Consider the following 26,249-nt stretch of genomic DNA (forward strand, 5'->3'; position numbering starts at 1 on the left):
TGAAATGACATAAAATGTGAGGCTACAAGTATATAAAGTTGATTAAATAAATGGTGGGGTGTTCTAGAGAGAGCTTTTAGTCCAGGAACCACTCTCAAAATATTTGTTCTCTTTGCCCAGCAGGCAAAGCAAAACTGAGACCTGGGTGTCACTGCCAAAGAGCACAAAGGGATGAATGTTGGAAGCCTGAAAACACCTGTGCAGAGGTGTTCATCACACCATGGTGTGGGTTTATAATCAGGGTTATCCAAAAAGATAAAATAGAAGAGTGGGTAAAAGGAGACAACGTATTCACCAGGATGAGAATGGTGAACATGGCTTTTGTCTCACCAGGATAAGGATGTGCTTTCGTCTCATGGGAAAGTCTAGGGGAAAGGCTGTTTCTGTGAATGTTGGATTCTCTGCTTATGCCTGTGCCAGAGGAAAACCATGGCGCCACTGGTAGACCATGGGGCCATAACATGTCAATGAAGAACAACATGAATGCATGTAGTGAGACAATACATCTTTCTGAAATGACTGAAAAACAGTATCTATGAATTTTTTCTGTAGTTGTTTTTCCTATTTCTTGATCCTGTTTATTCATAGCAATTAAAGGTATTTATCAGAAGTTTCAGTATCCAGTGGAGGAAAGAGCAGAATCCAATGCACTTTGGGGATGTCATTCTGAGTTCCACCTACCTTGAAATGTTGGGGCAGAGCTTAATGGCCTGGAAGCCACTCAAGAGCAAGTAGTGCTGAGACAAATCCTGCCCACTCTGTGAAGATAAAAGAAAAGTATAAATCCAACATCATCTAGAAAATATTTCCTTGCAAAGCTGCCATTACCTTTAAAAACCCTGTAGAGAGAAGCCTGAAGGAGAAGCCCTTGGCAAAGACGAGCTATTTTACCCAATCTCTTGATAGATAATCTCCCTGTCATTGCTTTTCAGTCTCTTTGAATCTACTCTTTGTTATTTTCTTTGTAGACAATCATGTGAAGACAGACTGTTTTATTTCTTCCTTTCCAGTCTTTACCTGTCTGCCCACTTCCTTCCTTCCTTCCTTCCTCTCCTTCTTACTTACTTTCTTTCCTCTCTTTCTTTTGTTTCTTCTCTTTCCCTTCCCCTCCTCCCTCCTTTCCTTCCCTCCTTCCCTCCTTTCCTTTCTTCCCTCACTTCCTTTCTTAACTTATTGTGCTGACTAGGGCCTCCAGTGCAATATTGAATAGGAATGGCAAGATCAGACATCCTTACCTTGTTCCCAGTATTAGGGAATGGTCTTTCACCACTAAGCATGATGTTGACTGTAGGGTTTTTGTAGATGCCTCTAATGTTAACTTCGTTTTTAAGTTTGCTGAGAATTTTTATAATGAACAGATGTTTATCAAATGGTTGTCTTTAAATCTACCATCTTGCTCTTTTTGTCTGTTTGTCCCATCTATTCTTTGTCCCCTTTTCTCATCTTTTACTCCCTTTTGGATTAATTGCATATTTTTTAAGATTCCATTTTTTCTTTTGTTGGCTTATTAATTATACCTCTTTGTATTTTTATTTTTAATGGTTTACAGTTCAGAGTATTCATCTTTAACTTATGACAGTCTACCTTCAAGTAATGTGTTTTCATATATACATATATATATATCACTTCACGTATATTATAAGAATCTTGGACTTCCCTGGTGGCTCAGTGGTTAAGAATCCACCTGCCAATGCAGGGGACATGGGTTTGAGCCCTGGTCCGGGAAGATCCCACATGCCGCGGAGCAGCTAAGCCCATGTGCCACAACTACTGAGCCTATGCTCTAGAGCCAATGAGCCACAACTACTGAGCCCACGCGCCACAACTACCGAAGCCCACACGCCTGGAGCCCATGCTCTGCAACAAGAGAAGCCACCGCAATGAGAAGCCTGTGCACTGCAAAGAAGAGTAGCCCCCACTCACCTCAACTAGAGAAAGCCCGCATGCAGCAACAAAGACCTAACGCAGTCATAAATAAATAAATAGCCTTATAACAGTACACTTCAGTTTCCTCTCTCAGGGTCTTTGTAGTATTATTGTAATATATTTTACTTCTATGTAATGTAATTTTTGTTTTAAACAGTGTTATCTTTCAAAGAGATTTTTAAAATAATAAAAAGTATTTTATATTTATCTATATATTTACCATTTTTCAGTGCTGTCACTTTTTTGTAGAACCAGGTTTCTGTCTGGTATCATTTTCCCATCAACCTGAAGGACTTCCTTTAACATTTCTTGTAGTACAGGTTTGCTGGTATTGAATTCTGCTTGCATTTTTGTGTTTGAAAAAAAAATGTTTATTTTGCCTTCACTTTTAAAAAATATTTTCCCTGTGTATAGAATTCTAGGTTGAGTTTTAGATTGTTTCAGTACTTTCAAGATGTTGCTCTGGTGTTTTCTGGCTTGCATTGTTTCTCACAAGAAGTCTTCAGTCATTCTTATCTGTGTTGCTCTGTACTTCACATATATTTTTTTCCTCTTGCTGTTTTTAAGATTTTTCTATCACTTATTGTAAGTAATTTTATTATGATGTGCATTAGTTTAGTTTTGTTCATTTTTCTTATTTATAGTATTCCTTGAGTTTCTTGGATCTGTGGGTTTATAATTTTTACCAGATTTGGAAAAACTTTGGCCACTCATTTTTCTTTTTTTTTCTCGCTTACTGGGATATAACTGACAAACAGCACTGTGTAAGTTTAAGGTGTACAGTATAATGATTTGACTTACATACATCATGAAATGATGATCACAATAAATAGTGAAGGTCCATCATCTCATATAGATACAAAATAAAAGAAAAACATTTTTTTCTTTTGTCATGAGATTTAAATTAGGATTTACTTTCTTAACAACTTTCATATATAACATACAGCAGTGTTAATTATATATATTAATCATGGCATACATTACATCCCTAGTACTTATTTATCTTATGACTGGAAGTTTGCACCTTTTGACCATAAACTGTATGGTTCCTTTATATCTTTAGTTGTGGAAAATCTCTTCTGCTAGTCATTAAGTCATTCTCATCCATAATTGCTCTGAAATTAGTTGTAATTTTGGTGCACCTATGGGAAGAGGTGAGCTCAGGGTCTTCCTCCTCCACCATCTCAGTCACTGTCTCATTAGTTTTTCAGAATTTTTTTCTCTCCTTCAAGGAGCCCAATTGCATACATAAAATGTTGCTTTCAATTGGCCTGCGACTCACTGATACTCTATTCATTTATTGTCCATCTTTTTTTCTCTCTCTGTGTTTCATTTTGGATTGATTCTACTTTATATCTTTAAATTTACTATTCTTTTCTTTGCATTGTCTTACCTTCAATTCAACCCATCCATTGCATTTTTCATTTCAAATACCTTTTTTAAATTTAGGAATTGAATTTTTTTTTTTTTTTTTTTGCGGTACGCGGGCCTTTCACAGTTGTGGTCTCTCCCGTTGTGGAGCACAGGCTCCAGACGCGCAGGCTCAGTGGCCATGGCTCACGGGCCCAGCCGCTCCGCAGCATGTGGGATCCTCCTGGACCAGGGCACAAACCCGTGTCCCCTGCATCGACAGGCAGACTCTCAACCACTGCGCCACCAGGGAAGCCCCTAGGAATTGAATTTTTAAAAATATCTTCCATATCTCAATATGCTCATGTTTTTTTCTTTCTTAACAACATGGAATATATCATAATAATTTTTAATATCCTTGTCTATTAATTCCATTATCTCTATCATATCTGAATCTGTTTCTATTGATTGGTTTTTCTCATTGCAGATCATATTTTCCTGCTTTTTTGCATGCATGGTAATTGTTTATTGGATGCCAGACATTCTGAACTTGTTGGATACTGAATATTTTTACATTACTTTGAGTACTTTTGAGCTTTATTTATTCTGAGACACATTTAAGTTATTTGGGAACAGTTTGATCCTTTTGAGGCTCTTTTAAGCTTGCATAGGATCAGAATAGCCTTTATTCCAGGCCTAATTTTTCCCCATGTAGGACAGAGCTTTGGAGTACTCCACCTGATGTCTAGTGTGTTGAGAGATTTTTCCAGTCTGACTTGTGGTCACATGAACTGTTTCTGGCCTTGTGTGATTTTGGGGGATTAGTCTACCTGCTCTTTTCCAGTGGTTCTTTTTCTGACTTCAGGTAGTTTGCTTATGTGCATGTACTGATCTGTACTCAGCTGAAGACTCAAAAGGAAAACCCTGCGGATCTCTGGAACTCAGTATAGTGCTCTCATTTCAGTTATCTCCTCACATGCAGCTTTTTCCTCTCTGATACTCTGCTCCACGATTCTTGCAACCCTGACCTCTCTGGATTTTCACCTGTTTCCTTAACATTATTTTTCTTAAAATATCATGACAGATTAGTATTAAGTAATAAATTTTAAAGTGGCTTATTTTCAGACATGTATCTTTGGCTTACATTCTTTTTGTTAATATCATAACATTAAAGGAGCATTTATACTGGGTCTGATGGCATCAATTAAATTTTTCTTAGAAGCAAAAGTAGATTGATAGTGGTTTTAAATTTATTTGCGTAGTGGTTTTATGTTTGGTAAATATATTCTCAATATAGTCTATTTTTAAATTTTTATTGGAGTATAGTTGCTTTACAATGTTGTGTCAGTTTCTACTGTACAGCAAAGTGAATCAGCTATACGTACACATATATCTGCTCTTTTTTGATTTCCTTCCCGTTTAGGTCACCACACAGAGCACTGAGTAGAGTTCCTTGTGCTATACAATAGGTTTTCACTAGTTATCTGTTTTATACATAGTTTCAATAGCGTATATATGTCAATGCCAATCTTCTAATTCATCCCACCCTCCTTCCCCCTTGGTGTCCATGTGTTTGTCCTGTACATCTGTGTCTCTATTTCTGCTTTGCAAATAAGATCATCTATACCATTTTTCTAGATTCCACATATATGCATTAATATACAATGTTTGTTTTTCTCTTTCTGACTTATTTCGCTCTGTAGATGTAGTCTCTCGGTCCATCTACATCTCTACAAATGACCCAATTTCATTCCTTTTTATGGCTGAGTAATATTCCATTGTATGTACCACATCTTCTTTATCCATTCATCTGCTGATGGACATTTAGGTTGCTTCCATGTCCTGGCTATCGTAAATAGTGCTGCAGTGAACATTGGGGTGCATGTGTCTTTTTGAACTATGGTTTTCTCAGTGTGTATGCCCAGTAGTGGGATTGCTCGGTCATATGGTAGTTCTATTTTTAGTTTTTTAAGGAACCTCCGTATTGTTCTCCATAGTCTAGTTATTTTTAAGCTTAATGGATATTGTTTAGTTCTTAGATGATATAAAAAACAAAAATTCAGGAGTATCAAAAGAGTTTTTTGCTGCATTATTCACTACCAAATTTTAAAAATATGCAGAATAGGGAATATAAAAATACCCTAGAAAAAGTTTTAGTGCTCTACTTTTATAATCTATTTTTCCTTCTATGTGTATATGGGGCATTTTCATGTTACTGTGCTTTCAGAATAGTGTGTGTGTGGGGGTTATACCAAAAATGTGTTTAATGTCATTATTCACATCTGCTAACGTCTTAATTATTTGGGTTTTTTATTTCAACCAAAAATAATGTGTGACATTTGGTGTTGTTTATATTTTATACAAGTATTCCGTCATAATGTTATCACATTTTCCTGTCAAATGAAAAATTTTCCATTATCACGCTCGTTAAGTTTCTTGGATGAACTCTGAAAACTAAACATTACCTTGGTAAAAATTAAGACATATATATTAAATGTTCATTCTCATTTTTATATACTTTCTAGTCTGCAGTATCCATGTTACTTTTTCTCAAATCAGATTTTAGTTTTCAATACTTGACTCTATCGTTAACAGACATTTCAAGGTCTTCATATATAGTAACAATATCTGATGAATGCTGTTAATCTTTTCATTTTTCACACTCTTTTACATTCTCATTTTTTTCACCTCCAAAGAGTGTGCATTATAGACAAAATACATACTCTTTTTCAGTAAAATAAAGAGTATTTAGTGGGTTTTGTTTGTTTTTACCATTTACCAGAATTTTTTGTGTAATGTTTTTGAAAACTTCCTATTGTATGGACTTTGGACAGTTAATTTCCACTACTAAGTCAGTAAATTTTTTAGCTGGTATGTTTAACTTTGGGTGGGTGAGTGGGGATTTTTGAGGTAAATTGGGAATAATCACTTAGTGATAAAAAAAAATTCAGTACCTTTCCCCTTTCTTTCATATAGTATCAGAGGTGCAGAATCTGGGACAAGTTGCATGAAGAACATATCAATGCAGGACGTACAGTTCAGGTAAGGCTATTTTATTGTTTCAGGTAAAACAGTATGAAAAGACAGTCTTAAGAAAATTTTGCTAAAATATATACCCTTGTAGCTGAATCCTTTTATATGTATTTGTAACTATTTCCTTAAGGATACATTTTTAGCAAGAATTATTGAATCAGATGTCATACATATTTTTAAGATTTTGATTCATATCACCAAAATTTTCTCCAGAAATGATACATCAACTTACACTTTCACAATGAATGCATTTTACAACACTAGTATTACTCATTCCTCAAATTTTTGCTAATTAGTAGGTTAAAATAACACTGCTTTGTCATTTTAATCTGGATTTTTTCTTTTATTGCTTTGAAGGGTGGAAGCTTTTTATATGCACCTTGGATAGTAATGTTTTTTTTTTAATTCTTTATTGGAGTATAATTGCTTTACAGTGGTGTGTTCATTTCTGCTTTATAACAAGCTGAATCAGTTATACATATACATATGTTCCCATATCTCTTCCCTCTTGTGTCTCCCTTGCTCCCACCCTCCCTATCCCACCCCTCTAGGTGGTCACAAAGCACCAAGCTGATCTCCCTGTGCTATGCGGCTGCTTCCCACTAGCTAGCTATTTTACATTTGGTAGTGTATATATGCCACTCTCTCGCTTTGTCACAGCTTACCCTTCCCCCTCCCCATATCCTCAAGTCCATTCTCTAGTACGTCTGTGTCTTTATTCCTGTCTTACCCCTAAGTTCTTCATGACATTTTTTTTTCTTAAATTCCATATGTATCTGTTATCATAAGGTATTTGTCTTTCTCTTTGTGACTTACTTCACTCTGTATGACAGACTCTAGGTCTATCCACCTCATTACAAATAGCTCAATTTCGTTTCTTTTTATGGCTAAGTAATATTCCATTGTATATATGTGCCACATCTTCTTTATCCATTCATCCAACGATGGACACTTAAGTTGTTTCCATCTCTGGGCTATTGTAAATAGAGCTGCAGTGAATATTTTGGTACATGACTCTTTTTGAATTATGGTTTTCTCAGGGTATATACCCAGTAGTGGGCTTGCTGGGTCATATGGTAGTTCTATTAGTAGCTTTTTTTTTGTTGTTGTTGTTGTTTTTGCGGTATGCGGGCCTCTCACTGCTGTGGCCTCTCCCGTTGCGGAGCACAGGCTCCGGACGTGCAGGCTCAGCGGTCATGGCTCACGGGCACAGCCGCTCCGCGGCATGTGGGATCTTCCGGGACTGGAGCACGAACACGCGTCCTCTGCAATGGCAGGCAGACTCTCAACAACTGTGCCACCAGGGAAGCCCCTATTTGTAGTTTTTTAAGGAACCTCCATACTGTTCTCCATAGTGGCTGTACCAATTCACATTCCCACCAACAGTGCAAGAGGGTTCACTTTTCTCCACACCCACTCCAGCATTTATTGTTTCTAGATGTTTTGATGATGGTCATTCTGACTAGTGTGAGATGATATCTCGTTGTAGTTTTGATTTGCATTTCTCTAATGATTAATGATGTTGAGCATTCTTTCATGTGTTTGTTGGCAGTCTGTATATCATTTTTGGAGAAATGTCTATTTAGGTCTTCTGCCCATTTTTGGATGGGGTTGTTTGTTTTTTTGATATTGAGCTGCATAAGCTGCTTATAAATTTTGGAGATTAATCCTTTGTCAGTTGCTTCATTTGCAAATATTTTCTCCCATTCTGAGGGTTGCCTTTTTGTCTTGTTTATGGTTTCCTTGGCTGTGCAAAAGCTTTTAAGTTTCATTAGGTCCCATTTGTTTATTTTTGTTTGTATTTCCATTTCTCTAGGAGGTGGATCAAAAAGGATCTTGCTGTGATTTATGTCATGGAGTGTTCTGCCTATGTTTTTCTCTAAGAGTTTGATACTTTCTGGCCTTACCTTTAGGTCTTTAATCCATTTTGAGCTTATTTTTGTGTATGGTGTTAGGGAGTGATCTAATCTCATACTTTTACATGTAGCTGTCCAGTTTTCCCAATACCACTTATTGAAGAGGCTGTCCTTTCTCCACTGTACATTCCTGCCTCCTTTATCTAAGATAAGGTGACCATATGTGCGTGGGTTTATCTCTGGGCTTCCTATCCAGTTCCATTGATGTATATTTCTGTTTTTGTGCCAGTACCATACTGTCTTGATTACTGTAGCTTTGTAGTATAGTCTGAAGTCAGGGAGCCTGATTCCTCCAGCTCCATATTTAGTTCTCAAGATTGCTTTGGCTGATCGGGGCCTTTTGTGTTACCATACAAATTGTGAAATTTTTTGTTCCAGTTCTGTAAGAAATGCCAGTGGTAGTTTGTTAGGGATTGCATTGAATCTGTAGATTGCTTTGGGTAGTAGAGTCATTTTCACAATGTTGATTCTTCCAATCCAAGAACGTGGTATATCTCTCTATTTGTATCATCTTTAATTTCTTTCATCAGTGTCTTATAATTTTCTGCATATAGGTCTTTTGTTTCCTTAGGTAGGTTTATTCCTAGATATTTTACTCTTTTTGTTGCAACGGTAAATGGGAGTGTTTTTTTGATTTCACTTTCAGATTTTTCATCATTAGTGTATAGGAATGCCAGAGATTTCTGTGCATTAATTTTGTATCCTGCTACTCTACCAAATTCATTAATTACCTCTAGTAGTTTTCTGGTAGCATCCTTAGGATTCTCTATGTATAGTATCATGTCATCTGCAAACAGTGACAGCTTTACTTCTTCTTTTCCGATTTGTATTCCTTTTATTTCCTTTTCTTCTCTAATTGCTGTGGCTAATACTTCCAAAACTATGTTGAATAAGAGTGGTAAGTGTGGGCAACCTTGTCTTGTTCCTGATCTTAGCGGAAATGCTTTCAGTTTTTCACCATTGAGGACGATGTTGGCTGTGGGTTTGTCATATATGGCCTTCATTACGTTGAGGAAAGTTCCCTCTATGCCTACTTTCTGCAGGGTTTTTATCATAAATGGGTGTTGAACTTTGTCGAAAGCTTTCTCTGCATCTATTGAGATGATCATATGGTTTTTATTCAATTTGTTAATATGGTGTATCACATTGATTAATTTACGTATATTGAAGAATCGTTGCATTTCTGGAATAAACCCCACTTGATCATGGTGTATGATCCTTTTAATGTGCTGTTGGATTCTGTTTGCTAGTATTTTGTTGAGGAATTTTGCATCTATGTTCATCAGTAATATTGGCCTGTAGTTTTCTTTCTTTGTGCCATCCTTGTCTGGTTTTGGTATCAAGGTGATGGTGGCCTCGTAGAATGAGTTTGGGAGTGTTCCTCCCTCTGCTATATTTTGGAAGAGTTTGAGGATAGGTGTTAGCGCTTCTCTAAATGTTAGATAGAATTCGCCTGTGAAGCCATCTGGTCCTGGGCTTTTGTATGTTGGAAGACTTTTAATCACAGTTTCAATTTCAGTGCTTGTGATTGGTCTGTTCATATTTTCTATTTTTTCCTGATTCAATCTTGGCAGGTTGTGCATTTCTAAGAATTTGTCTATTTCTTCCAGGTTGTCCATTTTATTGGCATAGAGTTGCTTACCGTAATCTCTCATGATCTTTTGTATTTCTGCAGTGTCAGTTGTTACTTCTCCTTTTTCATTTCTAATGCTATTGATTTGAGTCTTCTCCCTGTTTTTCTTGATGAGTCTGGCTAATGGTTTATGAATTTTGTTTATCTTCTGAAAGAGCCAGCTTTTAGTTTTATTGATCTTTGCTGTAGTTTCCTTCATTTCTTTTTCATTTATTTCTGATCTGATTTTTATGATTTCTTTCCTTCTGCTAACTTTGGGGTTTATTTGTTCTTCTTTCTCTAATTGCTTTAGGTGCAAGGTTAGGTTGTTTATTCTAGATGTTTCCTGTTTCTTAAGGTAGGATTGTATTGCTATAAACTTCCCTCTTAGAACTGCTTTTGTTGCATTACATAGGTTTTGGGTCGTCGTGTCTCCATGTCATTTGTTTCTAGGTATTTTTTTATTTCCTCTTTGATTTCTTCAGTGATCACTTCGTTATTAAATAGTGTATTGTTTAGCCTCCATGTGTTTGTATTTTTTACAGATCTTTTCCTGTAATTGATATCTAGTCTCATAGTGTTGTGCTCGGAAAAGATCCTTGATACAATTCCAATTTTCTTAAATTCACCAAGACTTGCTTTGTGACCCAAGATATGATCTATCCTGGAGAATGTTCCATGAGCACTTGAGAAAAATGTGTATTCTGTTGTTTTTGGATGGAATGTCCTATAAATATCAATTAAGTCCATCTTGTTTAATGTATCATTTAAAGCTTGTGTTTACTTATTTATTTTCATTTTGGATGATCTGTCCATTGGTGAAAGTGGGGTGTTAAAGTCCCCTACTATGAATGTTTTACTGTCGATTACCCCTTTTATGGCTGTTAGTATTTGCATTATGTATTGAGGTGTTCCTATGTTGGGTGCATAAATATTTACAATTGTTATATCTCCTTCTTGGATCGATCCCTTGATCATTATGTAGTGTCCTTCTTTGTCTCTTCTAATAGTCTTTATTTTAAAGTCTATTTTGTCTCATATGAGAATTGCTAGTCCAGCTTTCTTTTGGTTTTCATTTGCATGGAATATGTTTTTCCATCCCCTTACTTTCAGTCTGTATGTGTCTCTAGGTCTGAAGTGGGTTCTTGAAGACAGCATATATATGGGTCTTGTTTTTGTATCCATTCAGCCAGTCTGTGTCTTTTGGTGGGAGCATGTAGTCCATTTACATTTAAGGTAATTATCGATATGTATATTCCTATTCCCATTTTCTTAATTGTTTTGGGTTCATTATTGTAGGTCTTTTCCTTCTCTTGTGTTTCTTGCCTAGAGAAGTTCCTTTAGCATTTGTTGTAAAGCTGGTTTGGTGGTGCTGAACTCTCTCAGCTTTTGCTTGTCTGTAAAGGTTTTAATTTCTCCATCAAATCTGAATGAGATCCTTGCTGGGTAGAGTAATCTTGGTTGCAGGTTTTTCTCCTTCATCACTTTAAATATGTCCTGCCAGTCCCTTCTGGCTTGCAGAGTTTCTGCTGAGAAATCAGCTGTTAACCTTCTGGGGATTCCCTTGTGTGTTATTTGTTGTTTTTCCCTTGCTGCTTTACTATGTTTTCTTTGTGTTTAATTTTTGACAGTTTGATTAATATGTGTCTTGGCATGTTTCTCCTTGGATTTATCCTGAATGGGACTCTCTGTGTTTCCTGGACTTGATTAACTATTTCCTTTCCTATATTAGGGAAGTTTTCAACTATAATCCCTTCAAATATTTTCTCAGTCTCTTTCTTTTTCTCTTCTTCTTCTGGGACCCCAATAATTCGAATGTTGGTGCGTTTAATGTTGTCCCACAGGTCTCTGAGACTGTCCTCCATTCTTTTCATCCGTTTTTCTTTATTCTGCCCTGCAGTAGTTATTTCCACTATTTTATCTTCCAGGTCACTTATCCGTTCTTCTGCCTCAGTTATTCTGCTATTGATCCCATCTAGAGTATTTTTAATGTCATTTATTGTGTTGTTCATCGTTGTTTGTTTCATCTTTAGTTCTTCTAGGTCCTTGTTAAATGTTTCTTGCATTTTGTCTATTCTATTTCCAAGATTTTGGATCATCTTTACTATCATTCTGAATTCTTTTTCAGGTAGACTGCCAATTTCCTCTTCATTTGTTAGGTCTGGTGGGTTTTTATCTTGCTCCTTCATCTCCTGTGTGTTTTTCTGTCTTCTCATTTTGCTTATCTTACTGTGTTTGGGGTCTCCTTTTTGCAGGCTGCAGGTTTGTAGTTCCCGTTGTTTTTGGTGTCTGTCCCCAGTGGCTAAAGTTGGTTCAGTGGGTTGTGTAGGCTTTCTGGTGGAGGAGACTAGTGCCTGTGTTCTCGTGAATGAGGCTGGATCTTGTATTTCTGGTGGGCAGGTCCACGTCTGGTGGTGTGTTTTTGGGTGTCTGTGAACTTATTATGATTTTAGGCAGCCTCTCTGCTAATGGGTGTGGTTGTGTTCCTGTCTTGCTAGTTGTTTGGCATAGGGTGTCCCGCACTGTAGCTTGCTGGTTGTTGAGTGAAGCTGGTTGCTGGTGTTGAGATGGAGATCTCTGGAAGATATTCGCCATTTGATATTATGTGGAGCTAGAAGGTCTCTTGTGGATCAGTGTCCTGAAGTTGGCTCTCCCACCTCAGAGGCACAGCACTGACTCCTGGCTGCAGCTCCAAGAGCCTTTCATCCACATGGCTCAGAATAAAAGGGAGAAAAAGAAAGGAAGGAAGGAAGAAAGGAAGAAAAAAAGGTGGGAGGAAGGAAGGAGGGAAGGAAGGAAAGAAAGAGAGAAAGAAGGTAAAATAAAATAAGAAAATAAAATAAAGTTATTAAAATAAAAAATAATTATTAAGAAAAAAATTGTTTTTTAAAAAAAGAAAAAACACAACAGACGGATAGAACTGTACGACAAATGGTGGAAGCAAAGCTATACAGACAAAGTCTCACACGGAAGTATACACATACACAGTCACAAAAAGAGGAAAAGGGGAAAAAAATCATAAATCTTGCTCTCAAAGTCCACCTCCTCAATTTGGGATGATTTGTTGTCTATTCAGGTATTCCACAGATGCAGGGTACATCAAGTTGATCGTGGAGGTTTAATCCGCTGCTTCTGAGGCTGCTGGAAGGGATTTCCCTTTCTCTCCTTTGTTCTAACAGCTTCTGGGGCTCAGCTTTGGATTTGGCCCCACCTCTGTGTGTAGGTCGCCGGAGGCCATCTGTTCTTCGCACAGATGGGACGGGGTTAAAGGAGCAGCTGCTTCGAGGACTCTGGCTCACGCAGGCCCGGGGGAGGGAGGGGTACCAAGTGCGGCGTAAGCCTGCGGCGGCAGAGGCCAGCATGACGTTGCACCATCCTGAGGCGCACCGTGCGTTCTCCCGGGGAAGTTGTCCCTGGATCCCGGGACCCTGGCAGTGGTGGGCTGCACAGGCTCCCTGGAAGGGGGGTGTGGATAGTGACCTGTGCTCGCACACGGGCTTCTTGGTGGCGGCAGCAGTAGCCTTAGCGTCTCATGCCCGTCTCTGGGGTCCGCGCTGATATCCGCGGCTCTCACCCGTCTCTGGAGCTCCTCTAAGCAGTGCTCTTAATCCTCTCCTCGCGCACCAGGAAACAAAGAGGGAAGAAAAAGTCTCTTGCCTCTTCGGCAGCTCCAGATTTTCCCCTGGACTCCCTCCCGGCTGCCCTGGTGCACTCACCCCCTGCAGGCTGTGTTCACGCCGCGAACCACAGTCTTCTCCCTGCGCTCCGACCGAAGCCCGAGCCTCAGCTCCCAGCCCCGCCCACCCCAGCGGGTGAGCAGACAAGCCTCTCGGGCTGGTGAGTGCCAGTCGGCACCGATCCTCCGTGCGGGAAACTCTCCGCCTTGCCCTCCGCACCCCTGTTGCTGTGCTCTCCTCCACAGCTCCGAAGAAGTTTTCCCCCTCCGACAACTGCAGTCTCTGCCCGCGAAGGGGCTTCTAGTGTGTGGAAACCTTTCCTCCTTCACAGCTCCCTCCCACTGGTGCAGGTCCCGTCCCTATCCCTTTGTCTCTGTTTATTCTTTTTTCTTTTGCCCTACCCAGGTACGTGGGTACTTTCTTGCCTTTTGGGAGATCTGAGGTCTTCTGCCAGTTTTCAGTAAGTGTTCTGTAGGAATTATTCCACGTGTAGATGTATTTCTGGTGTATCTGTGGGGACGAAGGTCATCTCCGCATCTTACTCTTCCGCCATCTTCCCCTCGTCTTCCGATAGTAATGTTTTTTGTGTTAATTGCCTTTTCATGTCCCTTGCATATATTATGTTGTTGTCTTTTGTCAGAGTTCCTTATAATTTTAAGATATTGGTCTTCTGTTTATAAGATTGTTTCAGTAATATAGTGCAAATATTTTTTGCTAGCTTTTGGCTTTGTAATAAATTTTAATTATTTTAAGTTAATTTTCGAAAGTCATATATTTACATAGTTAACATCCAAGTAAAATTAAAAGCCTTATAGAACCCTGTCCTTCTCCATCTTTAAGTCCTACTTTTAGGAAACTACTTTTAGTCCTTTTGGCCATTTGCCTTGGTATTTAGCTCTTTATTCCTAAACACCATGTGTAGACTGGTATTTCTTCGTTAATCAGGTTTAGGCATAGTCTCTTCACTTCTTGCTATAGGAGACGCAGATCTAGCTTTCCACCCTACTCTCCTAATTCCTTCCCCCCTATATATATTATAATTTATAATATATATAATTATATTTAATATATATTATAATTATGTATAATTATATTATATATATTATAATTTCTGGTTAAATTAGTGATCAATATCTCATTATTTTGATTTTAAAGGTATTGTTTCTTGCTACGCCAAATAGTGACATACACTACAGCCTTTTGCTTTTTTCCTTTAAAATGTCACTTTCACTCTAATGACTTTTTAAATATGTTTAGTGGTTTTTGTTTTTAACTGAGATATAGTTGATGTACAATATTACATGAGTTATAGGTGTACAACATAGTGATTCCCAATTTTTAAAGGTTATACTCCATTTATAGTTATTATAAAATATTGGCTATATTTCGTGTTGTACAAGGATATATTTATCCTTGTAGCTTATTTATTTTATACATAACAGTTTGTACCTCTTAGTCCCCTACCCCTATCTTGCTCCACCACCTTTCCCTCTCTCCACTGGTAACCATCAGTTTGTTCTCTGTATCTGTGAATCTGTTTCCTTTTTGTTATATTCACTAGTTTGTTTTATTTTTTAGTTTGTACGTATAAATGATATCATACAGTATTTGTCTTTCTCTGTCTTTTGACTTATTTCACTTATACCCTCTACGTCTATCCGTGTTGTTGCAAATGGCAAAATTTCATTCGTTTTTATGGCTGAGTAGTATTCCAGTGTGTGTGTGTGTATGTGTGTGTGTGTGTGTGTGTGTGTATACTACATCTTCTTTATCCATTCATCAGTTGATGGACACTTAGGTTGCTTCCATATCTTGGCTATTGTAAATAATGCTGATATGAACATTGGGGTGCATGTATCTTTCTGAATTAGTGTTTTTGGATTTTTTTGGACATATACCCAGGAGTGGAATTGCTGGGTAATATGGTAGTTTTATTTTTAGATTTTTGAGAAACTGCTGTACAGTTTTCCACAGTGACCATGCTAGTTTACATTCCCACTAATAGTGTACGAGGGTTCCCTTTTCCCTACATCCTTACCAGCATTTATTTGTGGTCTTTTTGATGATAGCCATCTGGCAGATGTGAGATGATATCTCATAGTAGTTTTAATTTGCATTTCTCTGATGATTAACAGTGTTTAGTATCTTTTCATGTGCCTGTTGGGCATCGGTATGTCTTCTTTGGAAAAATGTCTATTTAGGTCTTCCGCCCATTTCTTAATTGAGGTGTTTGGGGTTTTTTTTTTTTTTTGTACGCGGGCCTCTCACTGTTGTGGCCTCTCCCGTTGTGGAGCACAGGCTCCGGACGCGCAGGCTCAGCGGCCATGGCTCACAGGCCCAGCTGCTCCGTGGCATGTGGGATCTTCCCAGACCGGGGCATGAACCCATGTCCCCTGCATCAGCAGGCGGACTCCTAACCACTGCACCACCAGGGAAGCCCTTTGGGGGTTTTTTGATGTTGAATTGTATGAGCTGTTTATCATATTTTCTATATAAACTCCTTATTGGTCATATCATTAGCAAATATTTTCTCCCATTCAGTAGGTTGTCTTTTCGTTTTGCCAGTGGTTTCTTTTGCTGTGCAAAAGCTTTTAAGTTTAATTAGGTCCCATTTAAAAAATTTTTGCTTTTATTTCCTTTTCTTTAGGAGACACATCCAAAAAAAATATTGCTATGATTTATGTCAGAGTGTTCTGCCTATGTTTTTTTCTAGGAGTTTTATGGTTTCTGGTCTTACATTTAGGTCTTTAATCCATTTTGAGTTTATTTCTGTATATGGTGTTAGAGAATGTTTTGATGGCCTTCTTTTACATGTAGTTCCAGTTTTCCCAGCACCATTTATTGAAGAGGCTGTTTTTCTCTGTTGTATATTCTTGCCTCCATTGTTGTAGATTCATTGACCACGAGTGTGTGGGTTTATTTCTGGTCTCTCTGTTCCGTTGATCTAAACGTCTGTTTTTGTGCCACTACCATACTGTTTTGATTACTGTAGCATTGGAGTATACCCTGAAGTCAGGGAGCATGATTCCTCCAGCTCTGTTCTTTCTCAGGATTGTTTTGGCTATTTGGGGTCTTTTATTTTAAAATTTTAAAATTATTTGTTCTAGTACTGCAAAATTATTTGTTCTAGTACTGCAAAAAATGCCCTTGGTATCTTGATAAGGATTGCACTGAGTCTGTAGATTGCCTTGGCTAGTATGGTCATTTTAACAATATTAACTCTTCCAGTCCATGTACGTGGTATATCTTTCCATCTGTTTGTATCATCTTCAGTTTCTTTCATTAGTATCTTATAGTTTTCTGAGTACAGATCTTTTACCACCTTAGGTAGGTTTATCCCTAGGTGTGTTATTCTTTTCGATGCAGTGGTGAGTGGAATTGTTTCCTTGATTTCTCTTTCTGATAGTTTGTTGTTAGTATATAGAAATGCAACAGATTTCTGTATACTAATTTTGTATCCTGAAATTTTACCAAATTCATTGAGCTCTAGTAGTTTGCTGGTGGTGTGTTTAGGATTTTCTGTGTATAATACCATGTCACCTGCAAATAGTGACAGTTTTACTTTTTCCCTTTCAGTTTGGATTCCTTTTATTTCTTTTCCTTGTCTGATTGCTGTGGCTAGGACTTCCAGTACTATGTTGAATAAAAGTGCCAAGAGTGGACATCCTTGTCTTGTTCCTGACCTTAGAGGAAATGATTTCCTCTTTTTAGTGTTAAGTATGATGTTAGCTGTCCTTTTGCTTCTTTGGAGTTAATACTTTTCTCGCTTTTTTATATTGCCTGGGTTTTTGTGTATTTTAGCTAATTTTTTTTAAAGTGCTCCACATCTCTGCCACATGCTGTCAATATTTTTCATATGTTCAAATAAATCACTTCCATTCTTTATCCTCAAGACTCCCTCCTGAAGCCCTTCTTCCTCCAATTCCAATCTGGACTGACTTTCTAGGCTTGTTGCACAGCTGTTGTTCTAGGACTTCCCTCAGCTCCTCCTGTGTGGGGTTCCTGTTTTTTCTGGCTATCATGTCTTCCTTATTTTGGGCTTACTCTATTGTTTTGTTGGAGTACATCTTTCAGTAGCTTTCAAATAAGGGTACCTTAGAGGTAATTTTTTAATTTATTATGTGTCTGATAAATACCTTTATTCTCCCATTATATGTGACTGCTACTTTGATTAGGTATAGAATTCTCTTTCAATATTGAAGGCTTTCTAGGCTTTCTAGTTTAGTGTTGCTGTTAAAAAAGCAGATATCATCTAGTTTCCTTTTTGTATAAGACCAATTTTATTCTGTCTTTGGGAACTTTTGTGATCTGTTTATCCTGGTGTTCTGAATTTTGATAATATGATGTGCTTTGTGTTGGTCTCTTTCAATCTAAAAACTCATGGCTTTATATTGCAAGGGTCAGCAAACTATAGCTCACAGGCCAGATCTTGCCTGCTGTCTGCCCCATTTGTTTATGTACTGTCTTTGGCTGCTTTCTTAGTACAATAGCAGAGTTGTTTGGTTGCAGCAATAGACCATATGGCCTGCAAAGCCTAAACTATCTACTGTCTGGCCCTTTGAAGAAAAAGTTTGCTGATCCCTATTCTGTTGGATAGAAGACTCTTGGATTGCTTGTCTAATTTTCTGTTCTGTTTTCTGAGAGATTTCCTCAGCTTTATTTTCAGTTCTTCTACTGAATTCTTTATTTCTATTATAATATTTATTTTCCAAGAGCTTTTTCTTTTCTTCTTATTTTTCATAGCACTTTATCTTTGGACATAAAAATTTTTCCTGCTTTTCTGAGACACTAAAAAGTTGATTGCTTGTCTCTTGGTGGACTTCACCTAAAGGTGCTTTGGTAGGCTGTCATTTTCCTTGGAGCAACCTCCAAGTGTCAGAATCTAGAGATTGTTCTGGTTTACTTTTCCAAAGAAGAATACTCATTTTCCCCCAGAGTAAGTAGGCACTTATTTCCTAATTATAGAAGCAGCTTAGATGAAGGCTCCTGTGCATTCATTGTTCAGTACAGTCTTTCATATGAATTCCATTTTTCAGTCCTGTGCCTAGTGTTTCTTTTTCCTTTTTTTAAATACATCTTTATTGGAGTATAGTTGCTTTACAATGTTGTGTTAGTTTCTGCTGTATAACAAAGTGAATCAGCTATACGTATACATATATCACCAAATCCCCTCCCTCTTGCATCTCCCTCCCACCCTGCCTGTGCCCCACAAAGCATGGAGCTGATCTCCCTGTGCTATGTGGCTGCTTCCCACTAGCTATCTCTTTTACATTTGGTAGTGTATACATGTCAATGCCACTCTCTCACTTTGGCCAAGCTTACACTTCCCTCTCCGTGTCTGCAAGTCCATTCTCTATGTCTGTGTCTTTATTCCTGTCCTGCCCCTAGGTTCTTCAGAACCATTTATATGTGTTATCATATATGTGTTAGATTCCATATATATTCCATATATATGTGTTAGCATATGGTACTTGTCTTTCTCTTTCTGACTTACTTCACTTTGTATGACAGACTCTAGGTCCGTCCACCTCACTACAAATAACTGAATTTCGTTTCTTTTTATGGTTGAGTAATATTCCATTGTATATATGTGCCACATCTTCTTTATCCATGCATCTGTTAATGGACACTTAAGTTGCTTCCATGACCTGGCTATTGTAAATAGTGCTGCAATGAACATTGTAGTACATGACTCTTTTTGAATTATGGTTTTCTCAGGGTATATACCCAGTAGTGGGATTGCTGGCTCGTATGGTAGTTCTATTTTTAGTTTTTTAAGGAACCTCCATACTGTTCTCCATAGTGAGTGTATCACTTTACATTCCCACCAACAGTGCAGGAGGGTTCCCTTTTCTCCACACCCTCTCCAGCATTTATTGTTTGTAGATTTTTTGATGATGGCCATTCTGACTGCTGTGAGGATTACAACTGGATTGTATAAATATACCTCATTGTGGTTTTGATTTGCATTTCTCTAATGATTAGTGATGTTGAGCATCCTTTCATATGTTTCTTGGCAATCTGTATATCTTCTTTGGAGAAATGTCTATTTAGGTCTTCTGCCCAGTTTTGGATTGGATAGTTTGTTTTTCTGATATTGAGCTGCATGAGCTGCTTGTATATTTTGGAGATTAATCCTTTGTCAGTTGCTTCATTTGCAAATATTTTCTCCCATTCTGAGGGTTGTCTTTTCATCTTGTTTATAGTTTCCTTGGCTGTGCAAAAGCTTTTACGTTTCATTAGGTCCCATTTGTTTATTTTTGTTTATATTTCCATTTGTGTAGGAGGTGGGTCAAAAAGGATCTTGCTGTGATTTATGTCATAGAGTGTTCTGCCTATGTTTTCCTCTAAGAGTTTTATAGTGTCTGGCCTTACATTTAGGTCTTTAATCCATTTTGAGCTTATTTTTGTGTATTGTGTTAGGGAGTGTTCTAATTTCATTCTTTTACATGTAGCTGTCCAGTTTCCCCAGCACCACTTATTGAAGACACTGTCTTTTCTCCATTGTATATCTTTGCCTCCTTTGTCATAGATTAGTTGACCATAGGTGCGAGGGTTTATCTCTGGGCTTTCTATCCTGGTACATTGATCTTTCTTTTTTTGTGCCAGTACCATACTGTCTTAATTACTGTAGCTTTGTAGTATAGTCTGAAGTCAGGGACCCTGATTCCTCCAGCTCCGTTTTTCTTTCTCAAGATTGCTTTGGCTATTCAGGGTCTTTTGTGTTTCCATACAAGTTGTGAATTTTTTTGTTCTAGTTCTGTGAAAAATGCCATTGGTAGTTTGATAGGGATTGCATTGAATCTGTAGATTGCTTTGGGTAGTATAGTCATTTTCACAATGTTGATTCTTCCAATCCAAGAACATGGTATATCTCTCTGTTTGTATCATCTTTAATTTCTTTCAGCAGTGTCTTACAGTTTTCTGTATACAGGTCTTTTGTCTCCTTAGGTACGTTTATTCCTAGGTATTTTATTCTTTTTCTTGCAGTGGTAAATGGGAATATTTCCTTAATTTCTCTTTCAGATTTCTCATCATTAGTGTATAGGAATGCCAGAGATTTCTGTGCATTAATTTTGTATCCTGCTACTTTACCAAATTCACCTATTAGTTCTAGTAGTTTTCTGGTAGTATCTTTAGAATTCTCTATGTGTAGTATCACATCATCAGCAAACAGTGACAGTTTTACTTCTTCTTTTCTGATTTGGATTCCTTTTATTTCTTTTTCTTCTCTAATTTCTGTGGCTAAAACTTCCAAAACTATGTTGAATAGTAGTGGTGAGAGTGGGTAACCTTGTCTTGTTCCTGATTTTGGTGGAAATGGTTTCAGTTTTTCATCACTGAGAAGAATGTTGGCTGTGGGTTTGTCATATATGGCCTTTATTATGTTGAGGTAAGTTCCCTCTATGCCTACTTTCTGGAGGGTTTTTATCACAAATGGGTGTTGAATTTTATTGAAAGCTTTTCCTGAATCTATTGAGATGATCATATGGTTTTTATCGTTCAGTTTGTTAATGTGGTGTATCACACTGATTGATTTGCGTATATTGAAGAATCCTTGCATTCCTGGGATAAACCCCACTTGATCATGTTGTATGATCCTTTTAATGTGCTGATGGATTCTGTTTCCTAGTATTTTGTTGAGGATTTTTGCATCTATATTCATCAGTGATATTGGCCTGTAGTTTTCTTTTTTTGTGACATCTTTGTCTGGTTTTGGTATCAGGGTGATGATGCCCTCATAGAATGAGTTTGGGAGTGTTCCTCCCTCTGATATATTTTGGAAGACTTTGGGAAGGATAGGTGTTAGCTCTTCTCTAAATGTTTGCTAGAATTTGCCTGTGAATCCATCTGGTCCTGGGCTTTTGTTTGTTGGAAGATTTTTTATCACAGTTTCAATTCCAGTGCTTGTGATTGGTCTGTTTATATTTTCTATTTGTTCCTGGTTCAGTCTCAGAAGGTTGTGCTTTTCTAAGAATTTGTCTATTTCTTCCAGGTTGTCTGGCATAGAGTTGCTTGTAGTAATCTCTCATGATCTTCTGTATTTCGGCAGTGTCAGTTGTTACTTTTCGTTTTTCCCTTCTAATTCTGTTGATTTGTCTTCTCCCTTTTTTTCTTGATGAGTCTGGACAGTGGTTTATCAGTTTTGTTTATCTTCTCAAAGAACCAGCTTTTAGTTTTATTGATTTTTGCTAATGTTTCCTTCGTTTCTTTTTCATTTATTTCTGATCTGATCTTTATGATTTCTTTCCTTCTGCTAACTTTGGTGTTTTTTTAAATTCTTCTTTCTCTAATTGCTTTAGGTTAGTTTATTTATTTGAGATGTTTCTTGAGGTAAGATTGTATTGCTCTAAACTTCCCTCTTAGAGCTGCATTTGTTGTCATGTTTTCATTGTCATTTGTTTATGGGTTTTTTTTTTTTTTTTTGGCTGTGTTGGGTCTTTGTTGCTGCGCACGGGCTTTCTCAAGTTGCGGTGAGTGGGGGCTACTCTTCGTTGCAGTGTGCAGGCTTCTCATTGCGGTGGCTTCTCTTGTTGCAGAGCACAGGCTCTAGGTGCATGGGCTTCAGTAGTTGTGCGTCGTGGGCTCTAGAGCATAGGCTCAGTAGTTGTGGTGCATGGGCTTAGTTGCTCTGCAGCATGTGGAAATCTTCCCGGACCAGGGCTCGACCCGTGTCCCCTGCAGTGGCAGGCAGATTCTTAGCCAGTGTGCCACCAGGGAAGCCCCTCTAGGTATTTTTTGATTTCCTCCTTGATTTCTTCAGTGATCTCTTGGTTATTTAGTAGTGTATTGTTTAGCCTCCATGTGTTTGTACATTTTACAGTTTTTTTTCCTGTAATTGCTATCTAGTCTCATAGCGTTGTGGGCAGAAAAGATACTTGATGTGATTTCAATTTTCTTAAATTTACCAAGGCTTGATTTGTGACCCAAGATATGATCTATCCTGGGGAGTGTTCCATGAGCACTTGAGAATGTCCTGTAAATATCAATTAAGTCCATCGTGTTTAATGTATCATTTAAAGCTTGTGTTTCCTTATTAATTTTCATTTTGGATGATCTGTCCATTGGTGAAAGTGGGATGTTGAAGTCCCCTATTTTTATTGTGTTACTGTCGATTTCCCCTTTTATGGCTGTTAGCATTCGCCTTATGTATTGAGGTGCTCCTATGTTGGGTGCATAAATATTTACCATTGTTATATCTTCTTGGATTGATCCCTTGATCATTCTGTAGTGTCCTTCTTTGTCTCTTGTCATAGTCTTTATTTTAAAGTCTATTTTGTCTGATACGAGAATTGATACTTCAGCTTTGTTTTGATTTCCATTTGCATGGAATATCTTTTCCATCACCTCACTTTCAGTCTGTATGTGTCCCTAGGTCTGAAGTGGGTCTCTTTTAGAGAGCATATATATGGGTCCTGTTTTTGTATCCTTTCAGCCAGTGTGTGTCTTTTGGTTGGAGCATTTAATCCATTTACATTTAAGGTAATTATTGATATGTACGTTCCTATTACCATTTTCTTAATTGTTTTGGGTTTGTTATTGTAGGTCTTTTCCTTCTCTTGTGTTTCCTGCCTAGAGAAGTTCCTTTAGCATTTGTTGTAGAGCTGGTCTGGTGCTGCTGAATTCTCTTAGCTTTTGCTTGTCTGTTAACGTTTTAATTTCTCTGTCAAATCTGAATGAGATCCTTGCTTGGTAGAGTAATCTTGGTTGTAGCTTTTTCCCTTTCATTACTTGAAATATGTCTTGCCAGTCCCTTCTGGCTTGCAGAGTTTCTGCTGAAAGATCAGCTGTTAACCTTATGGGGATTCCCTTGTGTGTTATTTGTTGCTTTTTGTTGCTGCTTTTAATATTTTTTATTTGTATTTAATTTTTGATAGTTTGACTAATATGTGTCTTGGTATGTTTCTCCTTGGATTTATCCTGTATGGGACTCTCTGTGCTTCCTGGACTTGATTGACTATTCCCTTTCCCATGTTAGGGCAGTTTTCAAGTATAATCTCTTGAAATATTTTCTCAGTACCTTTCTTTTTCTCTTCTTCTTTTGGGACCCCTATAATTCGAATGTTGGTGTGTTTAATGTTGTCCCAGAGGTCTCTGAGACTGTCCTCAATTCTTTTCATTCTTTTTTCTTTATTCTGCTCTGTGGTAGTTATTTCCACTGTTTTATCTTCCAGGTCACTTATCCATTCTTCTGCCTCAGTTATTCTGCTGTTGATTCCTTCTGGTGAATTTTTAATTTCATTTACTGTGTTGTTCGTCATTGTTTGTTTGCTGTTTAGTTTTTCTAGGGCCTTTTAAACGTTTCTTGTATTTTCTACTTCCACGCGATTTTGGATCAGCTTTACTCTCATTATTCTGAAATACTTTTCAAGTAGACTACCTATTTTCTCTTCATTTGTTTGGTGTGGTGGGTTTTTACTTTGCTTCTTCATCTGCTGCTTATTTCTCTGTCTTCTCGTTTTGGTTTACTTGCTGTGTTTGGGGTCTCCTTTTCGCAGGCTGCAGGTTCATAGTTCCTGTTGTTTTTAGTGTCTGCCTCCAGTGGGTAAGGTTGGTTCAGTGGGTTGTGTAGGCTTCCTGGTGGAGGGGCCTGGTGCCTGTGTTCTGGTGGATGAGGCTGGATCTTGTCTTTCTGGTGGGCAGGACCATGTCTGGTGGTGTGTTTTGGGTGTCTGTGAACTTATTATGATTTTAGGCAGCCTCTCTGCTATTGGGTGGGGTTGTGTTCCTGCCTTGCTAATTGTTTGGCATGGGGTGTCCAGCACTGGAGCTTGCAGGTCGTTGAGTGGAGCTGGGTCTTAGTATTAAGATGGAGATCTCTGGGAGAGCTCTCACCGTTTGATATTACATGGGGTTGGGAGGTCTCTGGTGGACCAATGTCCTGAACTCAGCTCTCCCACCTCAGAGCCTCAGGCCTGACACCCGGCCAGATCACCAAGACCTGTCAGCCACATGACCAGGTACCTGGGGAGTTTCTTGCCTTTTGGGAAATCTGAGGTCTTCTGCCAGTGTTCAGGAGGTGTTCTGTAGGAGTTGTTCCATATGTAGATGTATTTTTGATGTATTTTTGGGGAGGAAGGTGATCTCCACGTTTTACTCCTCTCTGCCGTCTTGAAGGTCCTCTCTTGTGTTTGTGAATCTATAGTCTTTTTCACGAAAAATGCATCTCTGGTCGTCTTACATTTCAAAAAGGTTATTATAGCTGCAGTATAGTGAATAGACTGGGATAGAATGAAATGAATGCAAAAGATCATTTAGGAGTGGTTACCGAGATGGTGAAGATAGAGAAAAAAAGATTGATTTGAGACTTAGGTGGAAATTTGACTTGCCTCTCTATATGTGTACTTTATTTCTTGCTACCTAGATTATAGCCCTAAAGATCAGGGACTGTGTCTCCACTAATTGTGTATGTCACAGTACCAGGTGCTCAGCAAGATGCAGAGTTTATTGAATGGTACTCTACATGTTAATGTCAATGAGATTATTATGACTTTCATTTCTTACCATCTTCACTGTTTAACATGTCATTAAAAATCACTTATGATTTTCTTGAGACAGTGGTATGGTCAAAGTGTTTGTTTACTGATTTAAAAAATATACATGTATTTACATTATTGATCTCCTTCTGGCATAAAAGCTTCGTGTGTGCCATTAAAATAATGAGATCGAAACTGTTGTTAGATGTGGGTATTTGCTTAGTTTTATTCATATCTTCCTTGAATTTTTTGTATAGGCTTGTTCTTTGCTAGTTTGTGTAAAACTTATTTTTAGACAATTTCATGAACTGTTACTATAAATTTACTAGATTTATCATTATTCAATTTGTATAGTAAGGAGTAAGTATCTTTTTATTTTTGGTATAGCGTCTTTGTTGAAAAGGGGTTCTTAATTTAAATGTGTCGGTCTTTATCTAATTTATCAGTGTTTTCTCTTGTGGTTCATGCTGTTGGTATCTTCTTCAAGGAATGTTCTGTATCCTAAGATCAAGAAGATAATTTCCCTATATTTTCTATTGAATGTTTTAAATGTTTTGCTTTTATCAGTTAAGTTGTTAATCCATCTGGTATTGATGGTATGAGATAGATATAAATAAAATTTTGTTTTATTTCTTTTGGAAAACCAGTTATCTCTCATTATTAACTGATTTCTGCAGTGTTATTTACATATCACAATTTCATATATGCATAAGTGTGTCTCCATTCTTTCTTCTCTGTTCCACTGATCAATTTGTCTATTTCTCTACCAGGGTCCACACTATGTTAATTAAGACAGTCTTGTGATAAAGCTTGATATCTAGTTGGATAATATGATTACCTTATTCTACCTTTTCAAGTGTGTTTTGGCAATTCTTGGCCATTTAGCCTTCCATATAAAATTTGGAATCTGCTTTTCAAAGTTCATACACAGTCTTGTTGGAAATTTGGGAATTGCATTAGATTTATCCATCTATTTAGAGACAAATTACATATTTACAATGTCCAGTTTTACTGCCTGTGAATATGGGATATTCTTATACTTGGTTATGTATTCTTTATTATTTGTGTATCTTTATAGTTTTCTGCATACAGATTGTGGTGCATTTTCTGCATACAGATTGTACATTTTAAAGATACCTGCAAAGTATCTTGCATCCTACATCATCTTCTACAGTATGACGTTGCTACTCACCCACAAACAGTAGCAACAGTGGCGTCTAATTCTCCTTCCTTTGAATCTGAGCTGAGGCAGAAGTAA

The 26,249-nt window shown here is 37.7% G+C and overlaps 1 protein-coding gene across 1 annotated transcript in view; it reads left to right on the forward strand.

Annotated features, from left to right (window-relative positions):
- The window catches only part of STX17 (syntaxin 17), a 97,750-nt gene that overhangs the window by 14,713 nt on the left and 56,788 nt on the right, over window positions 1-26,249 (forward strand). The window contains exon 3 of the mRNA XM_065879269.1: window positions 6,253-6,318. Coding sequence (XP_065735341.1) covers window positions 6,253-6,318 — 66 coding nt within the window. The remainder of the gene's footprint in view (window positions 1-6,252; window positions 6,319-26,249) is intronic.

The sequence above is a fragment of the Phocoena phocoena genome, chromosome 6 (genome assembly GCF_963924675.1).
Source record: "Phocoena phocoena chromosome 6, mPhoPho1.1, whole genome shotgun sequence".
Classification (NCBI taxonomy): Eukaryota; Metazoa; Chordata; class Mammalia; order Artiodactyla; family Phocoenidae; genus Phocoena; species Phocoena phocoena.